The sequence below is a fragment of the Brachionichthys hirsutus genome, chromosome 20, assembly GCF_040956055.1.
Source record: "Brachionichthys hirsutus isolate HB-005 chromosome 20, CSIRO-AGI_Bhir_v1, whole genome shotgun sequence".
NCBI lineage: Eukaryota > Metazoa > Chordata > Actinopteri > Lophiiformes > Brachionichthyidae > Brachionichthys > Brachionichthys hirsutus.
Genome location: NC_090916.1, coordinates 1,824,422 through 1,844,363, shown reverse-complemented (window position 1 = coordinate 1,844,363; position 19,942 = coordinate 1,824,422). Strand labels below are relative to the sequence as shown.

The following is a 19,942-nucleotide window of genomic DNA, read 5'->3' as shown; positions in this document are numbered from 1 at the left end:
GAGTGTTTAATTTGCTGCGTATGAATTACAGCCCGTTTGATTTATGCTGCATGCGGGTAATCCGCTCATATGAAACAAACAGAACCTGACGTAAACTCTGTCTGTTTCCCTGTTTGGGCGAGTCATGTGCTGTGGAGTAGTAGAGGTCATTCCTTCTCCTTTCTTTTCTTTCTTTCTTTTTTTTTTTGCTGATGGTGTGGCATGGTATGGGCGCCTCGGCGGGGCCGGGGAGAGAGAAAAGCCAGCCGCTGGATTTGAGTCGCCGCAGCAACAAAAGCCCGCTTTCCAGGGCTGCTTTTTGTGTGCAGTCAGCCAATAGGCAGCCAGAGATTATCTCCCACAATTCACTCCTGCACAAACAGGAAACGTTGGAAAGCCCTGATGACTGTGAAGGGGCTTACGAGAGAGGGATAGAGACCGGGAGAAAGAGAGAGAGAGAGAGAGAGAGGCCTGTGCAGGCTTCTGTGTCTTTCTGCTCTCCTCTGTGGTTGTTTCTGGATGTCGTTTAGCGCTCTGAGGTCATCGGCGTGCTTTCTGCCCCTTTGTTGGCGACTGTGTCAGGGAGGATGTTGGTGAGAAGCGAGCTTTAGCGATTCATTTTGACACAAACCACAAGACGGAACCGCAGAACCACATTCTCTGACCCTCAAAGTGCCTGAATGTGTTTGGCAGGTGACTAATAAGGTTTAGACCAAGGATGCTCAAGTGTTTTCCTAATCTGGACTGTGTGTGTGTGTGTGTGTGTGTGTGTGTGTGTGTGTGTGTGCGTGTGTGCGTGCGTGCGTGCACCACTTTCTATCTTGTGCTGCTGCCTCTAAGCGCTGACCTTTCACAGGCTCTTGAGCGTGAGTGTGAGAAACACGCTCTCGCTGTCTCTCTCTCATCTGCCTCTCAGCCATGCGCACACACATGCACACACACACACACACACACACACGCACACTTTCTTCACTGCGTCTCATGTCCACGCTGGCTGACCCCTGCCAGCCCTGATTAAGGAGTCGCAGTGATGGCCTCCTTTGAGTCAATTCCCTCCGTTTACTATGAGCACGCTCGTCCTTAGTCGCGATCGGCGCTCCTCTGTACCCCCCCCCCCACCCGCAACTTAATGAACCAAGACTGCTGGAAGCAGCAGCGGGGGGGTGAGTGTGTTTTGAGCACCCGATGTGCACGTATTGTAATTTGGTGCATTTACCTCCATGTACAGTAACGATTGCACGTTGTGCGCGCGCCCCGCTGCGATCGAGCCACAGTTCACCTGAGCCTGATTCATCTTCCTCTGCGCCGGCACAATAATAAAGTAATCCTTGTCCAAAACTGACAAATCTACCCGTCGCTCGGCTGCGGTGACACCAAAGGTCTCCTGCGTGAGCGATGGCAACTCTTCCACCGACTCTAATCTCAGTGTGTAAGACCTCAATCTCGCGCGTGCGTCAGATGTGTGCGTGCACGGACACGCGCTTTTGCGGAGATCGGCCGCTTATTAAACTTCTGATCTCACACTCGGGCAGAGATGGAGGACGGGAGTGGAAACTTTGTGCTCTGCCACTCTGACCGTCTGCTGTGTCGTCTGAATGTAAGAATAGCCTCGTGCAGCCGGCGTATTTGTGTCAGTCGTTTGTTTGTCATGCGCTGTCATGACCCCAGCTTGCTGACTGCTCACGTTCTGACCCTCTGCCCCCCCCCCCCTATACAACCTCCAAAAACCCCTGCCAAACAATGTCAAGCGGACTTTTCTTCTCCGCTCCACCATGATGTCATCTGCTGATCATTCCAGAAAGGCATGGCGCTGTTCTTGAGCCTGGTCCAACCGCGGTCCAACTCTTTCACAGCTTCTGATTTGCCACATTTTCTGCCTGTCTCTCCTTTCCGTTGCCTCGCCCTTCCAATCTTCATGCGCTCGCCCGGGTCCGACTGTCATCCCAGATCGCACAGAGTGTGTGTATGTGTGTGTGTGTGTGTGTGTGGATGTTTGTGCTTGTCTGTGTGTTATGGAACAATAGCCAGAGCCTAATCTCCATGTCAAAACCGCTCTGCCTCCCCAGCGAGGAGTCCGCTCAGCGTTTAGTAGCGTTTTGTCTCCCCATTCTTCCAGCATCACAAAAAGAGCAGAGTGGAGGGGGGGAGTGAAGGCCTCTGTGTGTGTGTGTGTGTGTGTGTTTGGGGGGTAAGATGTAAGATGCATCACACATTACACAGGCTACAATTTTGACTTTGTGAGATACAACCTGTGGGAGCCGCTGAGAGACGATGTCTTTGAGGGTTCCATCACGGCTTTCTGCAGGGCGCTTTAGGGCGGCCGCCCCCCCAGAGGTCCTTATCTGGTGATTTGGATGTTTAGACAGAGTGTTTTCACTGCTGAGACCCGGCGGAAAAAGGAGCCGAGGCTCTTAATAGGTTTACGTCGTCCTATTGGATCCAGCCGAGCGGCAGAGATCAGATAGCCGACAGTCGTCTCTGCGGCGCTTATCATCGCTGTCGTTCTTCTTTTTCTTTCTTGTTGTTGTTGTTTTTTTAAAGCTCTTTTTCTATTCCTTTCTTTCTGCCCAGGAGGTGCAGCGAGGGAGGAGAATCAGGGCGTAATTTGTGAACGGGGGTTAAGTACAGGTTTGAGCCCCCCCAGCGGGCCGGGGCGCTTCAGATGATGACTTAATCGTTTTTTCTGGTCAATTACGTGTTTGCAGTCTTGCAACCCCCCCCTCCACTTCTCACTCCATTCTTATGATAGGAGGGAGGTCTGACTCCCAGTGGGGAAGATGAACCACACACACACTCTCATTCTCCTGATGTCTCCCCCCCCTCCTTGCTGGCTGTCTCTTCTAATGTCTCTATTATCTTCCTTCACTCTGTGACCTGTTCTTTCCCTTTTTCTATCACAGTTTCTTCCTTCCTTTTTAGATAAAACTGCACAGTTCAGCTCCCTGACACGAGACAGCACATTTACATCTCTTCTTTCATACACAAATCAAACGTTCAGGCCTGCCCCCCCCTCTCTCTCTGCAGCGCTTGCATTAAAAATGCTTATTGATTTCCTCCCGAGCGATGTTTGATGATGATGATGAATATATGTATTAGATACAGGTACAGATATTAGGTACAGTCAAACACATTTTTTCCGTTGAAAGTCCTTAGTACATAAATCATCGACATGTAACGATACCAATAAAAATGAAAATAAATTACTCCACAGATGCAAAATAACAATAAATTAAAAAGACACATAATATGTACAATGGAGGTGGACAAAGGGGGGGGGGGGGGGTTGATCCGGAGAGAGTCGTAATGACTATCTCCGTTTCTGTCCCCCTAAAAGGTGTATTTTTAGGGCCGTTTTGAAGGAGGCCAAAGAGGTGCATGTTTTGAGGGCAGGAGTCAAACAGTTCCACCCTTGGGGGCAGTATTATAAAAAGATGATTTACCCATGTTAGTCCTATAGGAGGGGGTAATCAGGTTGTTGTTTGAGCTCCCTCTAGTGTTGTGGCTGTGGGTGTCACTAAATCTTTGGAGGTGTTTAGTCAGATATGCAGGGATTGAGGGGACTGAGGGCAGAGCTGCATTGACTATTTTAAATGCCAATCCCATTTTGAGTTGTTTAACCCTGTCTTCTACCCTGAGCCATTTTAGGCTAGCAAAATGGCTAGGAGGAAGGTGGGTCATAGGCCCCAGATTGAGAAGTAGCCGAATCAGTTTGTGTTGGGAAGTTTGGAGCCTGGTTTTCAGGGACACAGTGGCATTGCCTTTTCTTTCCAACGATCATTGCACTGTGAACCGAGCTAAAACCCACCTCGTCTCTTGTTGCAGTTCAACCGCTGCATAACCTCCCAGCTGATCAAGTGGTTCAGCAACTTCAGGGAGTTCTACTACATCCAGATGGAGAAATTTGCCCGCCAAACCATCAACGACGGCGTGACCGGGAATGAGGAGATGAGCGTCAGCCGCGACTGCGAGCTCTTCCGAGCCCTGAACATGCACTACAACAAGGCCAACGACTTTGAGGTAGACGCCAACACTTTTTGCACGCACTTGGACACAAACAAACCCGTCGGTGTGTTTGTCAGCAAAAAGAGGAGCCGTTTAAAAAAAAAAACTTGACTTTCACCTGATACTTCACGAAGCAGGCGGGTATTGTGACACCATCTCGCAGTGTCCTCTGACACCGAATGATGCAACTGTCCTCGATGCTGAGTCCAAGTCTTATACAGATCCTGTAACGTTCGACACAATCTACAGTATGAGCCAGAAGTCCAGGCGTCAGCTTGTAAATACATAGTGGGAAGTTAAAAAAATTAAAAAAAACCATAGCAAGGAAAGACGAATTTCACTGGAAGGCAAAGATATAAAGAAATGTTTTCTTCCCCGTAGCGTGCATCAAGATACTCAGACAGACGTGAGGAACTCTCACCAATGAGGAAGAATTCTGCCTGTTCTGCCTCTTCCTCACTGTTAATTTCCCTTTCGTGGTTCTCGGTTTGTGTGTATCTGTACATGTGTGTGTGTGTGAGTGTGTTTTGAGAATATTTTACTTCCTCGTCCTCATTGGCCAATCGTCTCCAGAGAGATGTTTACGTGTGGCTCTTCTAGTGTACTTTAATCATAAATTCTCGGCAGGCAACTTCACCTTTAATATGTTTCGCTTGTCACACTTCCTCCTTTTAGCACAGTGTTTGTGTGCATGTGTGTGTGTGTGTGTGTGTGCATGCAGAATGTGTGTGAAACATTTTAAGGATTGCCAATGCGCTCTCAATGTCAGCTGACAATAGACCTTTAAAAGGCTTGTGTTAAGAACGACCTGGAGTGGTCTATGTGTGTGTGTGTGTGTGTGTGTGTGTGTTTTGGTGTTACTGCATTTCCCAGTGTCCTGTTCACCTCGAAGGGTACAGCCGTCCCTTGGATCGCCCTGGTATGCTGGCAAAGCACTTCTCCTGTGTGTGTGAGTGTGTGTGTGTGTGCGTGTCATTTCAAGGGGGGGGAATCTCACTGTTATCAAGGTTAAGCGTCCCACTGTTTCAGTGAGAGGAAGCGAGGTAGGAGGGGGAAAAAGGGAGATGGATAGATGGGGATAGAGGGTGAGAGCTCAGAGACAAAGGGAGGGAGAGTGATGATGGGAGGTAAGGAGAAAGGGAATCAGGGGGAATGGAAAGGGACGAAAGAAGGATGGAAGGGAGAGTGGGGGGGGGGGGGGGGTAGAGAGATGACGTGCAGGATAGAAGTGCCCTTGTGAGCAGTGGGAGTTTTGCAGCGCTCACATTTAAAGTGCTTCATTCTCGTTCTCCCTGTTTAGGTCTGTCTCTCTCTTTGTCGGTTATTCGTCCACTGGGGCTCCTCTGCGTGCGCCCAAACACACACACAAACAACACACACACACACACGTCTCCACATCCATCTTCAGCACTCTTCATGGAGGCTTTGAAAGACTCTGGCAGGCAGGAGCGCTGGGATATATGAGGTCCCAGCAAGTCTGAAGTCCATCACAGCAGAGAGGAAAATGACACGATTCCTCGTCTGTCGTCGGGAAGACGTTCCTGCTTTCACTTCAGATTAGTCTCTGCTCAGCCTAAATCGCATCCGGATGAGACGCGGAAATAACGTCCAAACAGCTGCATGGAAATGGGAAATGTTTGCCTGTTTGTCCAAATAGGAGTTTAGAAAAAGATCCCGTTGGCTGGTGAAACATTCCCCGACTTCGTTCTCCATCGCCGACTGATCCAGGATCTCTGAGTGTGCAAACGATTTCAAAAAGGTGCGCTCTACTTTACTGAAACGAGCCCTCTTCCACACCTGTGCCCGGTTTGACGAGAACAATGGGGTGGGGGGGTTCACTTAGATTTGACTTTGTTTGCACCCTTAAATTTATTAGATGCTTCAAATCTGAGGAAAATCTTTGAAGTTGGTAAACGGCACGGCACAACTTGACAGTATTTTCCCTGCAATTCACTCTCAAGAAACTATAGGGATCTGAATACATTTCACATTGCCTTTCGGGGGGAGGGGGGGGGGCTCAGTGGCCCCCTCCTATCCGCGTCACATCTCAGACTGGACCATCGTTCTTCTCCTGGCACCATCAGGAACTGTTTAAACAGGTTTAAGGGGAACGGCCCATTTGCATACATAAATGTGAACATTTGCAAGAAGACGGGGAGCAAATGAGTGAGAGAGGCCAGGTGAATAAGTGTTCTGTTGGCTGAGGAGCTGCAGCAGCGGAGGAGGAGGGAGTGGGGGGTCGGGGGGGGGGCTGTTTTGCATATTAAGGTTTTTTTGCTGGGCAGGTGTCTGAGAGATACAGGAGCTGATTAGAGTTCAGCACAAGGAAAATTTGCCCAGCCATGCAAATCATAACCCCCTGACAAACCACCTTGGTGAGTACAAAGACTGCATGCAAGTGTGTGTGAGTGTGTGTGTGTGCGTGTGTGTGTGTGTGTGTGTGTAGGTGTGTAGGTGTGTGTGTGTGATATCTGTGTGTATGACTGTTTATGAGCGATGGTGAGTGGGTTGTGTGTTTTTTTGCCATTTGATGTTTATGTGGAATTACTGCAGTTGTGTGTACCGCGCAAGTCCGGACACACATTTGCCATCTTGTGTGTGTGTGTGTGTGTGTGTGTGTGTGAGTCACAGAGGCAACATGGAGATGGAAATGTACTGGATGTGTATCAAGATGCCCCTAAGGCCCTTTTCTGTGTATCTCTCCCCTTATTCCTCCTCCACCTCCACCTCCTCATCCTCCTCCTCTTCCTCCCCTACCTGCTTGCACCACCACTTGAAACAAGAGCCTACGCAGATTCAGCATGCACGTGCACACACACACACACACAGACTGAGTTTTTCCTTTGCCAGATTCTGCATCATCAAAGTTCCATCCACCTTGGTGGCGTCTTTCGAATGAATATGTCCTCTGTTTCAGTGATTACACACACGCACACACACACACGCACGCACGCACACACACACACACACACACACACACACACACACACACACACACACACAAACGTCTGTGGCCTTTCTTGTTTGATGCTAATCTGCTCTGTCACTGTGCCGGCCTAATACGGTCCCCATCTCCCTCCTAGCTCCTCTTTTGTCACAATTGTTTCCCCTTTTCCTTTCATATCCCTCTTCCCTCGCTCCCTCTCGTGGTTCTCTCTTCCTTCTGTTGCCTCTCTCCTTTCATTCTTTCATCCTCCTCTTTTGCATGTCTTCCGTCCCCCCCCTCCTTGTCCTCTCCCTTGCTATTTCCCCCCCATTAGGAAGTTTTAATGGCATAATTGTCACATTCCTTCTGGCACAATGAACACCAGCAGTAATTAAAGAGCTTGCCGTTAATTACCTAGACCCCAGCTCCACTTCCCTCTTTTCTGAGCGCCCCCCCACCCACCTTCAGATCGCCTCTCTTCTTCTCTTTCTTCTCCGCTTCTCATTCGCTCCGTCCATCACCATCAAAGTCTTCGGAGAACACACCCGGCCTTCCAAAGCCTTGACTTTGAGCACGCAGCACTTTCATGTGAGGAAGTGAAAATTCTCGCTCAGTGTCCTTTTCTTTTTGCGAAGCCCTTCGGTCTGTCTTTGAACCCCCAATGACAACACACATCATCTTTCATAGGACAGGAATGTGTATGACCTGGTAATGGGGTATACAGGCGGAGAGGGGGCGGGGCGGGACGGGGGGGTGGCTGATAAAGGGGCAGTTTTATGAAGGCTCTGGGAAACTCTCAGATTTCCATTTGACCAAGTTTCCTCTGTCAGTGGCCACTCCTCTCACAGACAGACACACACATGCACACACACCTGGACCTTTAAAGAGCCGCTCCCTATGATCTGCACACACACACGCACACACACACACACACACAGGTAATGGGTATCATATCAGCTGCTCTTCCTCCTGTTCTCTCTTTCATCCCTCTATTTACGCTGCTTCCAACCTGAACGACTCTCCTCCAATGCTTTGATTCAAAAGTTGCCAAATAATGAGAGACCGTTTATTGCATTCGCTTTTCCTCCTCTGCCTTCCCCGCCATGCTTTGTTCCTCCATCTTTTCCTCCTGCTATCTCTCTCCCTTCGTCCCACTCGCGCTGTCTCTACAGCTCTCCATCCATTACCAGAGCCACAGAGAGCTGTGAGCAGATGCTGTCTGTCCAACCGCCGTGCCCATAGCATTGTGTGCTTCACCTCTCCTTCCCCCCTCGCTCCCTCGTTCCTCCTCTTCACGCACCTCTTGGGGCTCCATTTGTTCCCACCCCGGAGAGGCTAATGTCTGTTTTCTCCTCCTCCACCTGTTTTGCGTTCCTTCATTCTTGTTTCTCTTTGGCTTGCTCACCACGTCGGGCATGGTGTGTGTGTGTGTGTGTGGGGGGGGGGGGGGTCCATCTTTGACCGGGGTTCGACCCCAGGGAATTTGGGGTGAAAAGGTCACGGCCGCTGCAATGGATGCACAAGTGAAGCCACAACCTTAAACGAGTGTCTAAAAACACACGTCGAAAAGCTCCACGGGTCGAAAAACACGACACGAGATAGAGGATGGAGCGGAAGATAAAAAGCCAGCCGTAAAGATTTACGTTCAGAAATACAACCAATAAAATTTGCCTGTGGGTTTATGTCAACTTCATTCACACACACACACACACACACACACACACACACCCGACACCCCCAATCTATCGTCTACTGTCAATCCCTCAATCTCCCACTGAGGAGAGGTTAAAAAGCATTTCACAGCATCATGCACAGAAAGAAAATACAAAATACAGTCGTGTGTGTGTGTGTGTGTGTGTGTGTGTGGCGTGAGCTCACATTGATCACACACAGAGACGTAGCGGCTGAGAACATCAGATGTAGTTTAAGGACATCTATCTGTCTCTGCAAGTCTCCATTTCAGTGCACTAAATGAAGCTGGGACATTTTGCCAGGAACAGCGTCCCTGTCAGCGGTTTTCGTTGAGCTATACCTTTTAGCACACGCACCCTGTCAATCAGACCGCGTCGACAGCGTGCTCTGGACATGGCGTTTGGTTTCAGAACCCGAAGTGATCAACAAATCAGCGCCGTTTCCGACTGGACTCGGATTCTCAGTTCTCTAGCGAGAGGAGAGAAAAGAGCAGCGAGCAGGATCATCTGTTTCTCGGTGAATAGCCGGGGGCTATTGAGGGCCCCCGTTTGACGTAGCCTGACAGGCCTTTTCTTCATCGCGAGGTGTGTGTGTGTGTGTGTGTGTGTGTGCACGCTCATACGTGTTGCTGCGTATAAGCCACTTTATTCAGTGCGCTGATTAAATGACCAGAGCTGTGCGTGGCGCCGGGGGGGGGCACCGGGGGCGGCCGGGAATCAGTTAAACATAAAGAACTACATGATCCCCTCTCTCCTGTTCTCACCTGCTCACACACACACACACACACACACACCGCACCCCCCCCAGATTCTTCCGCCTCCCCCCTCCTTCTGTCCCTGGTCACCTTGTGAGGAGCAGCCTGCTCTGAGGCACAGCTGCTGATTATGTCATTATTTCTCGACCATTTCGGTCTCCCTTCCTTCGTGTGTTTGTGTGTGTGAGAGACTAATGAAGCGTGGCACGGGGACTCATGCCAAAATGACCAGCGTGTGCATCAGAGCTGCAGATGTGTCAAAACAACCCCCTATCCACACACACACACACACACACACACACTTCCCTTGCTGACTCCAGAGTCTCCCTCCCTCAATCAAATCTGCAGTTCATTATTCTTCTTACATCTCCTGCCATCTTGTTCCCTGACTTGCCCTTCCTTCCTTTCTGCATCCATCCATCCATCCGTCCTCGCTCTCCATCCTTTATTGTTAGCCCGCCCACCCACCCACACCCTCCTTCCTCCTGCCCTTCTATTCTTCTTCTCCCTCCCCGTTCCCCTCCTCTCCAGATGTCCCGCTCCTATCTTCCAGACTCCCTCGTTCCTTTCTTTCCCTTCTGCCTCCTGCTCCGTCAGCCTCTGTGAGCCGGGGGGTGACTTCCTGACCCACGGAGGCCCGGTTACAGCACTCTGTGACCTCCCTTCCTTTGCATTGCTTTCAATCCGTCTGCATCCACCATACGAGATCAGGCAATGAATTTTTAAGCAGCTCAGAGCTCAAGCTAACTTGGACATGTTTGTCTTGATGTCAAGCTACGGCTCTGGCCTCATCTTCCAATTCCACTGTGATGGAAAGAGAGGGGACGGCAAGAGGGGAGGAAACACTTGTCTCAGAGCCCCTGATATGATATGAATTCTGAGCCTCTGTGTGTGTGTGTGTGTGTGTCTAGGGGAGGTGGGGGGTTGTAGCAAGTAAAGGTGCAGGGAGGAGCCAGGAAGATGGGATAGGAGAGCGACTTCAGTGTCTTTGACCCTGTCCTGTCCTTGACTCCCCGGGAGAGGCGTACCTTGAGAGGAGCCCATGTGATACTGGAGATCATGCTCACATACATGCACACCCCGGGCAGCAAGACACACAACAGCCCCTCAAGGATCCATGTCCTCAAGGTTATCAGTGGAGTGAGAGTGGCCGGTGTTTGCTCAGCTTTGAGGCCTGTTTCCGTCTCACTGGTCGGCAAAGCTGAGTGAAAAACGAGGTCGGGATGAGTGGAGGGTTGAGGAAAGAGTTTGGGAAGGACTGGAGTTCTGCCCGTACTTTCCCCCTCTCCAGTCGGTTGGACTCTCCAGCCTTGGAACGGTCTTATCAGTGTGAGAGGGGGGATCGGGACAAGCAACGAGGGGTAGGAAGAAGGGGGACATGGGTCGTGTTTGCCGAAAGTGACAGTGTGGGCCAAGGGCTTATCAAGGTTCTTTGTAGTTTATTGATCAGAGCAGATACGTGAGGCACACGTATCTTCTGCTCGATGTTCAGAAAGCTCTGGACTGACTCACTGAACTGTCGCTAGGCCGCCTCCACCGCTGCGTTAAACGTGTCCTCCCTCGTTAATATTCTAGTGAAGGAAGACGTTCCACGTCGCAAAAAAGCAGAATGGCAGCAAAGCATGGGAAGCGTCGGCATTCCCAGGCTGAGCTTCCAGGGGGTTTATGAATTAACCTGGATGGCAGCAGAGGGGCTTCTGTTGTGTCCATGCATTTTATCCTTCAAGGCTGCTGCTGACCAGCGCACACACACACACACACACACGCACCCTTATCTTCCAGGGTCTCGTCTTGTTTGTCCAACGCTGTGCAAATAGAAGGTGCAATACATCTCCTGACAGTTCCCAAAAGCAAAGGGGGGGGGGGGGGGGAAAAACATGTTGGCCAAACAAACAGACAAGCCTGAGTCACCGAGAGAGAGAAGAGATTTCTCAGGCACAAGCAAAGACACAAACACACGCCGTGGACTTGCACAAAGTGTGTGTGTCTGTGTGTGACGGTAGTCTTTATTTGAGCCCCCCCGGGCTACCTTTTTAAACGTTTGTCTAAGCAGTCCTGAGACAACGGCCGGCCACTGTTAGAGTGAATGGCTCCCAGCGAAAGCCATGTCCACAGGCTCCTATTGTCCTCAGTCATATTTTATTATCTCATCAAAAAAGCAGGAAATCCGATTCCCTCTCTCTGAAAAAGAGCTTATCCTTCTGTCTCAAAGCAACCTGTCAGGAGAGAGGGAGGTGGAGAGAATGGGGCAGGAGGGGGGGGTCAGTGAATGAGAGTGATTAACTGCCTCATCGCTTCCTCTTGTCGGAGAGATCTCGCTCTCTTTCTTTCTCTCTCTCTTTCTTCCTCTCTTTCTTTGCGCAGCGGAGACGTTAGCGTGTATTTTTGTCTGCTCGTCACCAGCTTCTTGCTCTTCTTGCTGATTCTTTCCCCTCGTTGGTTTTGTGTTACATGAAGGCAGAGCAACCGTAATATCACTTTTCACGGAAGCTTTTGTTTTTTTCTTTAGACCCCCCCCCCCTCCACACACACACACACTTCCGTCCTTTCCTGCTCTCTTATCTTTTGTAGCAGCTGAAAAACACACGCTTGAAACATATGAAGAGGTTCTATCTCCGATCAAATCTAAAGGTAGTTATTGTCAGGTTGTCGGTTAAAATGAACGTCTTTCATCTATCTGAGGTCTTCGGGACAAAGGCGGCCATGTAGTGTGGACATGTCCCCCCAAGCTTAGTCAGCATGCGTGTGGACACTGTCACCCTATTTCCCTGCATGCATCATACCATGTGCACACAAACATCCATTGCTCCTGTGCTCTCTTTATCCTGCCCCTCTCCCTCCCTCCCCCCTCTGTCCTCCCCTCTTTGTACATCTGTCCTTTAATTTGGACTCTGCTGAGAAGTTGTTAAAAAGCCCTATGAAATATGTATGAAGGATTGTGAGCCACGCGATTGGCCCCATTTACCGGACAGCCGAACGAATGAACGGCCACATTTACCGGACAGCCGAACGAATGAACGGCCACACTGGATAATCCCCCACAATGCCTCTGGAACAAAGGCCCAACAGCTGACCCTAGAGAGAGAGAGATGAAGGGGGGGGAGGGGGGGGGCATGGAAGGGAGGGGGGGGGGCAGTTAGTGGGACAAGGGAGGAGTTGCAAACAGTTCAGGCTCACTGCTGGTCAGGAGGCCGTTTGCGTCCACGCACGACTCACACACACACACTCCAAAACAAAGGCTCGTGGGACAGGAATAACTCCCTCTGTTCCGTCGCCGCACGCTCTCCTTAGACTCCCATCAGCCCCTCCTTCTCCTGCCGTCTCTCTCTCTCCCTCCCTCTGGTTCGCACTCTCTCGCTCTCTCAGTCAAGAGGATCTGAAATACCAATACCCTTTTCTCCTTGACATTGCCTTCTCCTTGCAGTCAGCGTTTTTGCTGTCCTTTTATAGTCAAAACGTCAGGAGAAATTCCGTGCAGGAATATTCTCAGTAATGCGGCAGTACCTGCGTCTACCAGCTCGAGCGGAGCGCCGAGGTCTTTTGGGGGGGGGAAGGTGCGCGTGCCCATAAAGATTCTTGACGATGCATTGGCACAGAGTCTCCCTCACCACCGAAGGTCGTTGCAGCGGCATTTCACTGGCAACGGGGAGTCCAAATAGGAAATAATGTCCACTTCTGCAGAACCAGAGGGGGTTCAGTATGCGGGGGGGGGGGGGGGGGGGGGGGGGTTGTGTTAGCCTTCATGTTTTATGTCTGCCAGAAACGTGCGATATACAAGCTCCTTATTCACAGCTCACCTCTTCCTTTGAGCCTCAGTCAAAGATATTCACACACGTCACACAGACTGCCATCTTAGCCTTCATTCATCACCTCAACAGGGGGGGGGGGGCTGTCCCATGTGTGTGCCGGAGAAGAATCACGCCTGTGTGTTTTGCTGCGTGTGTGTGTGTGTGTGTGTGTGTGTACACCAGTGGCTACTAACCTTGCTGTGTCCTGACACTCCTGATGAGTATCTGCAGGACACTGGAGGAGCAGAGTAGTGTGCCGTGTGCTGCTGCATGTGTGTGTGTGTGTGTGTGGGGGGGGGGGGGGGGGTCGGGCAGATAGTCAGCATTATCCAAGCAGGTGACCCCTGAAGGCTGCATCGCCCTGGAGATTTGAGTCAAGGAAAGAGACTCAGCCAAATACAGTAGGGTAGAGAAGCTGTGTGCATGCGTGTGTGTGTGTGTGTGTGTGTGTGTGTGCGTAGGCGCGTGTGTGCGTGTGTGTGTGTGTGTGTGGCAAGCCTTATGTACAGCTCTGTAACAGTACAGGATCTGTCATCTCTTTGGCGCAAGGAGGTGTGTGCAATGATGTGTGTGCTCACGCCTCCACGAGTGTGTGTTTTTTTGTGTGTGTGTGTGTGTGTGTGTGTGTGTGTGTGAGTTTGACATAGTGTTGGCTTGGGGGGGGGGGGTGTCACAGATCTTTGCCAGACTAATCATCTCCGTGGTGTCGGTGAGCGTCGCTGTCAGGGACACTAAAGAGGCGGCGTGTCTCCCTGTTCCCAAAGCATTTAGTACTTCCTCTTTGGCCAGGACTTTCTCTGCTACTCCTCGCTCGGCCCCGCCTTCTTGTTTGGTCACACATTTACAGCGGGACTCATAAAGATGTCACGCTCGCCACACTGCGGGCAGGTTAGAGGGAGATGTGAGAAAGGTGAGACTTTCTCAGGCTGATGCTGGAATTGGCTTTTAAGGAATTAGAGACTCGGAAGACAGGAGAGTTATGGTTTTACATCCCCTGTGAACATGAACTTATATTGTATGGCAGCACAACAGCGAAGCCGGGAACAGGGCGGGTCTTTTGGGCGGTAATTGATGCTCTGCATAGAATAGAATGGAACCTGTTAGATGGACAAGAAACTCCTCAGTACAACAGATTAAAGAAATGTGCATAAAAACGTCTGTCGTTTGTAATTAAAGATAAGAAGTTCAATGAATAATTGATAGAGACGTACTTCAGTAAATCTGGAGTAAGATGAGAATGATGCTGAACAAGTGGAAACTCAAGTTTCGCCGACATAATCCAGATTAAAAACACGAAACAAATGTAATTTTGGGCCATGATCATTCACAAAATCCGATCGGACTTTTCATGCTTCTTCTTTTTCCATTAGTATCAATAAAATGATTAAAACCATTAGGAAAAACAAGCGAAGCGAGACGTTAGACTCATCTTGCGTTTTGTTGATTTAATGCCCTCCTATGTCCCAGTGCTGAATGTCTCTCTGGTCCTTTCTTGTGCTTGACCATTCACTCCCTCCCTCTGGCTGACCAGGTACCCGAACGCTTCCTGGAGGTGTCCGGAGTCACACTGAGGGAGTTCTTCAATGCCATTGTGGCCGGAAAAGACGTGGACCCATCCTGGAAGAAGGCCATCTACAAGGTCATCTGCAAACTGGACAGCGAGGTCCCCGAGGTCTTCAAGTCCCCCAACTGTCTCCAAGAGCTTCTACACGAGTAAATTCATTCTCCTCGCTCGACGCTTTGTGCTTTTTAATTATGTTTTTCCTGATTTCTTAGACTTTTAAAATTATATTAATTTTTTTTTCCCTATCATTTTCCCCAACTTCACTTATGATTTCCTGTTTATTTTACATTTTTGAATGTATGAAAGTTATGAAGTAGCATTCCCAATCTGAAGCCTCCATGGCGGTTGCTAAATGACCTAGCTATTGTGTTCTTCTTCTTCTTATATGATAATGAATTTGTTTTTGTTTTTTTCCATTGATTCTGAACTGAAGGGACACAAATTTGATTGGGTGTTTTATTGGACCATGTGAACCCTCATCCCTTTTGGTCTGTTTTATGATCAGGAATAACTCAGTGTGGCCTCAGTGTGTGGAAGAAGTTCCCATTTACACAACTAAGAACAGGCTGGGTTCCTTAAAGACTTTGCTCATGGCGTCCAGGGGCGTCCTTCCAATCCACTGGGTACCCCAATGAACTGTCCCAGCAAAGCGGGCGACCAATAGACTGTGCTACTGAAGACGTCCCCAGCAGAACAGTCCCGCACGTGCACATAATAACAAGACCGAGCAAGGCTCTGGACAAGACTAAGGGTGGACTGGTGGCACTGGTCTGTACTGGTCTGTGGGACTTTGGTTTCAAATGGCTACTGAGCTCTGCTATGTTTTGAAGTGTGTTTTTTGTGCAAATAGGGCATTATGTTTCTTTGATGTACATTATTATTATTATTTGGATTATTGCTGTTGTTCGTGATTATTATTATTATTATTATTTGTCATCACTGCTTGATGAAAATTGGCACTTCACGATTTTGTTTGTCCCTTGATGCCATTGCGGAAATAAATTATTGATATTAATATTCTTCTACAAGAGTTTAGATTCTGAAGTGTTTTAGCCCCGCCCACCTCACCCCCCATTTCCCACTACCGTTTTTGTTTAACGATCCCCAGAGTGGACTTTGCTTTTATTTATTTTGTGTTCCCAGAAAGTGCTTAGGTTTTTGGGAATAACCTTTAGGGGGGGGTTCCAACCAGTCTGGCCAAGGATGCATGGAAATGAGTCAGGCAGGAACATGAATCACAGAAAAACGGCGTTCGTTCAGCGCTCAAAGAAATCTTATTTAGGGCTGGTGAACAAACACAATTTTAATTGCAAAGGTTTTTCTTTTCTTTTCTTGCTCCGCTTGCTGAAACAGCTCGTGCGTGAGACGATGATCAGCTGATGATTAGCATTGATTTCAATAAGAGATACTTGAATTTATGTGGGAAATCTAAAGGACAGTGTTGCGGAAATCAACAGATATGAGGGGAACACAATCCAGAGCGGAATGAAACACAGGCGCATATTGATTCTGCCCCCCCCCCCTCCCCCCCAAAAAACAACGCACATACACGGACACGTAAGCACGCCTTCTTCCTCTACGTTCACCTGCCTTTGCATGATCTCGCTCCTCTCTCTCGTGGAACAATGCAGGGTCAGAGGTGGGACAGAGAAGCTCTCAGCACCACAGACAAAGCAGAGACAAAAGCCCAGAGTGCAACGCGGCAGGCACCTGAACGCATCGTGCTCTGCCATCCATGTTTAAACACCATTCCAAATCATTTTGATTTTTAGAGCTCGTGAATTACGCCCACAGTCTCAGGCTTTCGGGATGTCGGAGGGGTCAGCGTTGAAACGCTTTAAAGTACGGCTGAGCTCTGTGTGTGTGTGTGTGGTGTGTGTCACAAAAGATCAAAAGGGGTAGGTTGCTTAACCTGCTGACTTACCGGTATATAAGGGAGACAAAACTCCTAACAAAAGGACGCAGAGAAAGAAGGAGAGCTACTCCCTTCATTATGTCCCCCCCCTCCCCAGACAGTGTTCTTCTTAAGATCTGGAGCCCTGAGAGACTGCGTTGGACATATTTCTCACTGAAGGATGGGCTCGGCCCTGCATGTCTCAAAGTCTCAAAGCACCAGCCGAGGGCTCTGAAGCGCCACAAACAAAGGAGAAAGGACAGGAGACTTTTACCGACACACAGATTATTACACCCGGCCCTCCCGGTAACCCCACCCTCCAGTTAAAAGGATTCATTCAGGATAATGAAGACTGTGTGTGTGTGTGTTTGTTTTTGTTTTTGTTTTTAAAGGATAAATAAGACCTTAAATCCATGTTGAGAATATTTTTGTTAAGGTTTCTTTTCCTGCGGTTTATTTGATTTTTAGGGATAATGTTAATGAAATGCACGTATAGCCTTTTATACAATTGTGAAAGATAAATCTACGGGACTATATATATACAGTAGGGGAAGTTGTTTTGGATGGCACTGTTATAGGAGCTGTTTCATAAAAGGAAGCTGGAGGGTATTTTTGGGAACAGCTTTGTTTCAATTTGTATTTGAATACGTGAGTTCATGGTAGATTAGTGGCAGTAGTTTTTTGGTGACCATTTTTTCCTGTCAGATTCTCCCCTTCTTTTTGTGTTGTGCTGAATGGCTGTCCTCTTGAGGGCAGAAAAAATTACAACTTGGAATATGTTTTCAGAGTATGAAATATTGTTGCTGCTGTAAATATTGTCAGGATGAAACAAATGATAGCTGTACAGTTTGTTTTTTTTATTCCTATTATCGCTCAGAGTGCTAGGAGGGGTGAGAGTGGTTGAAAGGAAGCACGGAACAAAACACATTTTGTAACCACTCCTCCACAAAAAAAAAACACACAAAAAGAGAGGTTTTGGTTGAATTTCCTGGCCAGGCCTTTGGTCGGCAGTGTCACCTTGAAGTTGCACCAGCATCAGTTTCTTTAATTATTGCTGACAGAACAATGCATTAGGATATTGATCTGGTAATGATGATGTCACAGATTGGCTGACTAGTGGTCTGCGGATTCAGGCTTGTTTTAAAAATATATATATATATATATGGACTCCTGCCTCCTGCTCCTTTGTGGCTCTAAATTTGAGCCAGGAGACAGGAACTCATTGTCAGCATGAAGGGAGAACATGTACAGCAGGAACCACTGCAGATATATAAGCAAGCAATTTATACCCATTTTATATTAGATTCTATGAGATTCGTGGACGGATGGAAAAACGTTGGACTTTCTGCGATTGTGTGTGCATGTGTGTGCGTGTGTGTGTGTGTGTGTGTGTAGATGTATACGAGTGTGTGTCTATGTGAGATAAAGACTGATTATGAGAACCTGTGAACCAGCGACTGACACAATTCTCAACACTGTGGCCCCTCCCCCGCCCCTGGGACGACCATCCTGACATGTAAATGATTCTCATTAAGCGTTGGCATCGTGTGTTTGGTATGTGTGTGAGTGTGTGTGTGTGTGTGTCCGTGTGTGTGTGTGTGGTGGTGGTGATCATTTCCTGATTTCTGTTTGAAAGGGTTTTTTGTTTCTTGATGCTTTCAGTAGTAATTCTTTTTTTTTTTTGTAAATATGAATTATGCAGGCTTACAGTGATAAATACTGCCTTTGTGTAACTTAGCAATATGTTATGTAAATAGTGTTTTGTTGATGCTTTTTGTATGACATTATTAGTGCAGTAATTCCAGCTGGAACAGCCATGTTCCAAATGCAGTCTGAATAGTTACACACAGGCTGTAAAATAAAACTCATGACATGGCTGCTTTTTCTGTTATTGGTGTCTATGTGTCTTGCAGAATTTGTGTAATTTATTGGTTTAATTTATCCTAATTTATTTGATGCTATTTTTTTTTCTTTTGTCTCTGCACTGCATTTCACTGAAGAGAACCCGTTTAAAAAGATTTTAATCCTCATCTAGTCAAAAGTGAATTTTTAAAATTAGTATTCCCGCTTGCTCATTCTATTGAGTGAGAGGATAAAATGGAAATCTTGGCAGCTAAATAGAACTGGATTTAAAAATTTCTTTTTTTTTTTTTACAAATATATATTTAAAAAATGTTGTTATGTTTTGTTCTGGGACGAGGCCGAGGGTGGGCTAGAAAGCTGAAACTAGTTTGAAGTAGTTTTGTATTTTCTCTTGAGAATTCTCCCCCTGTATTGCTTTGGCCTAGCCCAAAAACAACTAGTCGTCAAATTGCCTTTCGTGCCTTCACCCTCTATGAACTGAATGTATGTGCAGTATATATGCAAGCTTGTGCAAAATGACTAAAAAATGAAAATAAAAATGAAAAAGAGATTAGGAAACGTCTGCTGTTCATTTGTATTACCTACGTGTGTGTGTGTGTGTGCGTGTGCGTGTGCGTGCATGTGTGTGTGTAGCTCACACACACACACCAGCCTCGTTTTGTCCTCGGACGGCTGCATGCGCCGCCTCAGCATGGCTAAACCAAACACACTCGTCTCTGCAGCTTCCAGCATCTAAACAGATCAGATAAAATATTGTGTGAGTGTATACTGTGTAAAAACTGTGCATAAAGGCAGGCTAATAAATGCTGCTGTGGAACAAAATTAAGAAAACAAGGACTCAAGGTTGTTCTGTCGCTCCGCAACATTGCTTTCCTTTTCTTTTTTTGTATCTGTTAATCAGTTATACAAATTATTTTTCACGGAAAAAGGCCAATATGTAATTTTGCTGTTTTATTAGCACAGAGTCCAACACCCAAATATATTCTCTATGTCCAAATGAATACCTGACAAGAAAAAATGAAAAGAAATTGAGGATTAAAGAAAGAATGATAACTCTTTAAATTAGAGAAGCTGGAACAAAATCAAATGGCTTTGAAATGAAAGATTATCATAATAGACTAATGTTCCGTTGATCGAAATTGTGGCTCTTTTTTCTGGGTGATACAAACCGCATACTTTTTTTCCTTTTGTTTTGAGTGTTTTTGTGTTGTTGTTTTTTTTTACTTGTAGGAGTCTTCTGAGTAAAAAACTATTTTCAAAAAGCTCTCTGTGTACTTCTCTGCGTCATTTCGCTGCTTTCTTATCATGACCTCTCTTGTACTTTCCACCAAATCTGCCCGTTGCCGCTTCTCTTCTGCCTTTTGTTCTTGCCTGACTGCTTTTTCTTTCTTCCGGCTTTGATGCTCATTTTGGGAGTTACTTCTTTTGTGCCTTTCTTGCTTTTATTCTTCTCTCTCATGTTCTCTTCCCCTCTCGTCCT

The 19,942-nt window shown here is 47.7% G+C and overlaps 1 protein-coding gene across 1 annotated transcript in view; it reads left to right on the top strand.

Annotated features, from left to right (window-relative positions):
• The window catches only part of LOC137909278 (prospero homeobox protein 1-like), a 22,459-nt gene extending 7,601 nt beyond the window's left edge, over positions 1–14,858 (top strand). Inside the window, exons 3-4 of the mRNA XM_068753721.1 lie at positions 3,802–3,996; positions 14,673–14,858. Coding sequence (XP_068609822.1) covers positions 3,802–3,996; positions 14,673–14,858 — 381 coding nt within the window. The remainder of the gene's footprint in view (positions 1–3,801; positions 3,997–14,672) is intronic.
• The last annotated feature ends 5,084 nt before the right edge of the window (positions 14,859–19,942 follow it).